This window comes from Merops nubicus, unplaced genomic scaffold (assembly GCF_000691845.1).
Source record: "Merops nubicus isolate BGI_N331 unplaced genomic scaffold, ASM69184v1 scaffold31374, whole genome shotgun sequence".
NCBI classification, from domain to species: Eukaryota; Metazoa; Chordata; class Aves; order Coraciiformes; family Meropidae; genus Merops; species Merops nubicus.
The window spans coordinates 11,426-17,317 of NW_008604207.1; the positions used below are offsets into that span (position 1 = coordinate 11,426).

The 5,892-nt window shown below is 51.1% G+C and overlaps 1 protein-coding gene across 1 annotated transcript in view; it reads right to left on the minus strand.

The window, feature by feature from the left end:
- The window catches only part of LOC103771634 (histone-lysine N-methyltransferase SETD2-like), a gene marked incomplete at its 3' end in the record, with an annotated part of 14,356 nt that overhangs the window by 8,135 nt on the left and 329 nt on the right, over nucleotides 1-5,892 (minus strand). Inside the window, 4 exon segments of the mRNA XM_008938935.1 lie at nucleotides 458-581; nucleotides 1,898-2,026; nucleotides 3,192-3,323; nucleotides 5,344-5,800. Coding sequence (XP_008937183.1) covers nucleotides 458-581; nucleotides 1,898-2,026; nucleotides 3,192-3,323; nucleotides 5,344-5,800 — 842 coding nt within the window.

Below are 5,892 nucleotides of genomic sequence, written 5' to 3' on the forward strand. Positions count from 1 at the left end.
GAGAGTGGAGTGGCCAACACCACGAAGCCATGGAGAAGCAGGGGAGGGATGGTGGCCCTTGGACTAGTGCTGGTCCAAGCCAGGATGCTGGTGGGCTTCTTGGCCAACACTGTGTTAGGCTTGAAGCACATCCCCAGCTGGATTCTCTCCTACAGGGCTTTGCTCACGTGGGAGGGCTGGGCCATACTCCATCCACCTCCTTGGGAGGACAATTTCTCCTCTCCAGGGACAATGGGACAGAGTGAAGCTCCTGAATTTCTCTTAAAGTGAGCAATGGGTTCAAAAAATAAAAGGTATGAAAACAGCAAACCAGCCAAAGTTTCCTCCCCTCAGGAAACTATTTCTACTGGATTCAGGAGGTTGCTTAGAGGGATGAGAGGGAGCCAGCACTGTACACAAGCAGGGCTAAGCCCAGGCAGCCCCCCTCAAAGTCAAGCACAGCCACCACACTGCTCACCTCATCATTCTTCAGGGCCATGAAATAATAGTGAATGTTCTTGTTCCGGGCATATTCCTTCACACGAGCCTTGAACTCCTTGTGATCCAGCACTTCTCCACAGTACTCCAGGACAAAAGTGTTCCTGCAAGAGGAAAAAATCATCACTGCTTGGCCACAAGCAAAAAAACACCAAGAAACAGGACATAAGATGGGTTCTCTGAACACAGCCTGAAGCTTCCTGGTTGCTCTGGGAGTGTAGCTACAATTATTTAATGCCTTAACCTCAGCCAGTTCCAAGTGGGATTTTCTCATGGGAAGGTATCACACAGACAGCCCAGACATGAGACTAAAGCTCCCCTTTGAGCAGGGTTTATTCTGTAAAAGAACAAGACCTTGCAGCACCATGAGGATTAAAATAAGGAGTAGTAAGAGAAGGTGCTGGCTGGTGATTGTCCTCAATTGGAATGGAAAGTCTGCACCTTGCTGGGCTGCTGGGTGAAGTGATGGGTCAACAGAATCATGGAATAGTTTGGGTTTCCAAACCCAACCCAAATGGTTCTGGCTTCCAACCCAAACCATTCCATGAGTCCATAATTCGATTGGACATTTCAATGGACCTTCCAAGCTCATCCAGTCCAACCCCTGCAGGGACAGGGACATCTGCAGCTAAAGCAGGGTGCTCAGAGCCCCCCCAACCTCCCCTGGGATGGTTCCAGGGATGGGGCAGTGACCACCTCTCTGGGCAGCCTGGGCCAGGGGCTCAACACCCTCAGTGTCAAACATCTCTCCCTTCTCTCTAGTCTCAATCTCCCTCTTTGAGTTTCAAGCCAGCCCCCCTTGTCCTGTCCCAACAGTTCCTGCTCAAAAGTCCCTCCCCAGGTTTCTGGCAGGCCCCTGGCAGCCCCCAGGGGGTCTCCCCAGCTGGAGCCTTCTCCTCTCAGCTGCCCCAGCCAGGAGGAGGAGGAGAGAAGGAAGAGAAGGAGGAGAGAAGAAGGAAGAGGAGGAGGAGGAGAGAAGGAAGAGAAGGAGGAGAGAAGAAGGAAGAGGAGGAGGAGGAGAGAAGGAAGAGAAGGAGGAGAGAAGAAGGAAGAGGAGGAGGAGGAGAGAAGGAAGAGAAGGAGGAGAGAAGAAGGAAGAGGAGGAGGAGGAGAGAAGGAAGAGAAGGAGGAGAGAAGAAGGAGTAGTAGTAGGAGGAGAGAAGGAAGAGAAGGAGGAGAGAAGAAGGAAGAGGATGAGGAGGATAGGAGCAAAACCAGAGTGGAAGATCTAACACACAGTCAGTGGATAGGCAGGTGCTGATCACAAAGAGGGACACCTGACAGAGGACAAGGACAGCACACCCAGCTGGAAGAACCTCAGCAAATCCAGTGTCAGTGGAAGCAGGAAAACAGGAGGAACTTTTCCCTTCCCCAGGGAGTCAGACAGCACGAGGACACCCTGTGGGGAGCAAAGGCTTACGATGGCAGGTCTTTGGCAGCTCTCAGCCCCCAGCCTTTCTTCTCAGTGAGGATCACTTCAACATCTGCATGCTGCTTCTTCTGGAAGCGCCTGTTGGAGCAGTAGTCACCATTTGGGCACCTGGATGAACTGAGGGAAGGAAACGGAACAAATCAATTCCCAGCAGGACAACAGCGATGAAAGAAAACAGCTCAGATGGGCAAAGAGATGCCAAGGAACTGTAATAAATTCAGTGTAAAGCTTTCCAACGTGTTTGGCTATAAAAAGCCCAACCATCTGACCACCAACATGCAAATGCAGACCAGTTATTTCTGGCAGGAAGATGAAAGCATTGGGAATGCAAATCCCACCGTGCTTCAATGCTGGACAAGCAAAATGGGAGGCAGTGGCCTCTTCTGCCCAGGTTTTTAGGGGTTCTTCCCTCAAGATATCCCCTCCTCCTATTTCATACCCCAGTAGATGATAAAACACAAAGAGCAGGGCTCCTGCCAGGTCATTCCTCCCCCTCCACCCCTGCCAGGGACAGTCTGTGCCACGGGGTGACTCCCCCCCAAGTGCCTGTCCCCTTCCTCCTGCTCCCACAGAGCAGCAGCTCCCCCTTCTCCCAGCCCCTTCCAGGTGGGAAAAGGAGCCTGCTGAGGCTCTGGGGAGCAGAGAGATGGAAAAGGTGAAACGAGAGGGAATCTGGGTCTCAAGTAGAGCTACATTTGTATTTCTGAGTCCCTCCTACCACACTTAGTGCATCACAGAATCAGAGAAATGTTTGGGTTGGAAGAGACCTTTCAGATCATGGAGTCCAAGAGTCCTCCAGCCCTGCCAGGTCCCCACTGCCCCGTGTCCCTCACCCCACATCGCCACAGCTTGGGAACCCCTCCAGGGGTGGGGACTCCACCACTGCCCTGGGCAGCCTGGCACAGCCCTGGGCAACCCTCCAGGGCAAGAAATTGTCCCTCAGGGCCAACCTCAACCTCCCCTGGGTCTGTATTTTAAAATATGATCTTGTCCTAGCAAATGATGGAGCAGGGTTAAAGCTGAGGAGCAGAAGACTGCAGACTCATGTAGTAGGTTTTCAGAGGAGGTTCCTAAGGCCCAGCTCCCTGCAGAAGACCCAAGGTCAGGTTTCAAAGCTGGTGTGTGGTCTCTCAGGTTCACCCACTCCACACCAGCGGGTGAAAACGGGAGTGCACAGACAGCTCCTTGCCACCACCCAGAACATCTGGATTCCTTTTGGGGGGAGGTCTCAATCTCGTGGCCAACACCACCCCATTTGGGCAGGTCATGAGAAGCTCCTCACCACTCTATCATGAGCAGACGATTGAGACAATCTTCTCCACAGGCCACCTCCCCCTGAGCTCGCTCCTCTTTGGAGAGAGGGGGACACTCGCACAGCATCCGCTTGATGTCCCGGTGGGATTTGTTCTTCTTCCTGAGGAAGACAAGTCATTGAAACACAGGTTAGACAGCACCTGGGGTGAGAAATTCCTCCTCAAGCTCCCTGTTAGAACCAGACATCTGGATCGATCACCTTTGGCCAACCAGGAGAAGGTGCCAGTGGTAGCCAAGGACACTGGGTTTGGTCTGAGCAGGAGGTGGTGACTTCTTGATCACAAGAGATGATTTCTCAGAGAAACATCCCAGGGTATTTTGCTTTTTTCCCTTCTCCTCCATGCCCACAATCCAATTTTATTTCCAGTGCAGGTCCACATGTGTCCATGCACCTACAGAGGAAGGGCTGAAACCCTTTTCTTTGTCATACCATAAACTAATTCCCAGAAAATTCAGCCCTCATTTTGCTCGACGGAGGATTTCTCACCACACAGCACAAGTTCTCAGGTTGAAATTAAAAGGATAAGCTTGGATTAGCCTCCCAGGAAACATCATATTCTGTGCCAGTCTGTAATCCTACAGAAACAGCCCCCAGAGATTCTCTCCAGCTTCAGCTCTCCTGCAACAGTCCAGTTGGTTTCACTGACCCAAAAGCCAGGAGACAAAAAAAATCTGTATTTTAAAATATGAAGCTCTAAAACCTGGGCACAGGCACCATTTTAAATCAGCTTTCTTTTCATAAAGGCAATTGGAATAATAAAGGAATTAATAAAGGAAATTAGCTGCTTAAACCTCTGCTTTACTGTCAAGGTGATGGAAAAGAAGAGAAGAAAACTGCAGTTATAGAAAAGTTGGGGATTAAAGGCAGCTGCTGATGGATATTTTAGTGGCCACGAGGTGATCAGGGAAATGCTTTGGAGTGTGGGTCCAGCCAGACAAAAAAAAGGCATAAGGAACAAAATCTGGATTTGAATAAATAGGTTTTCTCTGTGAATGGGACCAGTATTCAGACTGAATCAATAATACGTTTCATAACTATATATTTTATATCTTCAATGATATTTTAATAGTCATTGATATTATTGATGTATTTTTAAAGGCCGTTTTGACACACAAAAAAAATGTGGCAAAGCCTTGAGCGTTAAGATTCCAACCCAGGTTTAAACTGGCCCATGTGAAGAGTCCCCTCTGGGGGAGCTGCTCTGGGTGCCCTCCCTGCTGTCACCTCCACAGCTCAGAAATCCACTGGTTTATCTGCCAGGGATTGTCTCCTGCTCAACATTCCCATGCAAGAGGGAAAAGGATCACCTGCAGCCCTCTGGTATTTCAAATTCCAGCCTGATAGATGTAAAATAACTCATCTGAGAGGACACAAGAGTGTCCATGAGTAACCAAAGCCTTTGGAATGAGAAGAGAACATTTAATTCATCTCACAAACTGCCCCAGGGACAAGAAGAAGACGTTTGCTTGGTGCTGGTGCCAGAATTCCCACACGTGCACGTCCTGCCTGACACCCAAATCCATGCTGGACAGAGGGGACACTGCAGGACTGAGGGGACAACTCATATAATTGTTAGGGTTGGAAGAGACAACCCTCAAGGAGAAGAAATTGTTCCTCAGGGACAACCTCAGCCTCCCCTGGGGCAACTTGAGGCCCTTTCCTCTTGTCCTGTGGCTTGTTTCTTGTCCCTTTGGGGCAGAGCCCGACCCCCCCCTGGCTCCAGGCTCCTGTCAGGAGCTGTGCAGAGCCAGAAGGTCTCCCCTGAGCCTCCTTTGCTCCAGGCTCAGCACCCCCAGCTCCCTCAGCTGCTCCTCACAAAGCTTGTGATCATCCTGTCCCCACATCCTCCTGCCTTTTGCCTCGGCTCATCACAGGCACCTCTCTGGGGCTGTTTAGAAGAGACCCAGGACAGGTTGGGGGTTTAAACACTTGCCCTGTGTCACCTCCTCTACGAGCAGCTTTGCCAGACATAGGGAACACGAAATCTCTCCTCTCCCTCCAAATTATGTCAATTTGACTATAAAAATAAGCCGTCCAAGAACTAAATTCAAGTTAAAACCTAAAAGTGCAAAGGTTAGGGTTATATGGAAGGAAAAAAAAGGGTAAAGGAATGAGTTACCTCTCTGTCAGGTACACGTTCTCCTCAATGAGGTCAAAGTAACAGGGCATCTTCCCTTGCTTGGCAAACTCCTTCCAGCGCTGGGGGTCCCTGAAGTCATCCATGATGCACAAGCGACCGACCATGGAGGAGTCCTGGGGGGCCGGCTCCCCTTGTTCCCCCTCCCCCTTCAGCTTCTTCTTCTCCCTCCCCTCCCCGTCGCTCTCGGAGTCGCTCTCCAACTCGGGGCGTCTTTTTTTTGGCGGACCTCGTTCTTTCCCATCGTTTTTTTCCAAGGCTTTCACCTCCTCCTTCTTCTCCCCGCCAGGCACCGGCTCCTTGGTGGAGTTGCTGCTGATCTCATGGGCCTGCACCGAGCCCGTTTCCTTCAGCCCGGGGATCTGGCCCTTTGAGGGGCTGGGCACACGGGGCTTGCACTCGGCGTCCCACCGCTCGTCCATCTCGTACTCCTCGTGATCTTCCGTGAGAGAATCTGGGACCTGCCCCTGAACCCGCTCGTAGTGAGCTGCACAAGGCCTGCTGGCAGAGCTCGTGTCCCAGTAACCATTC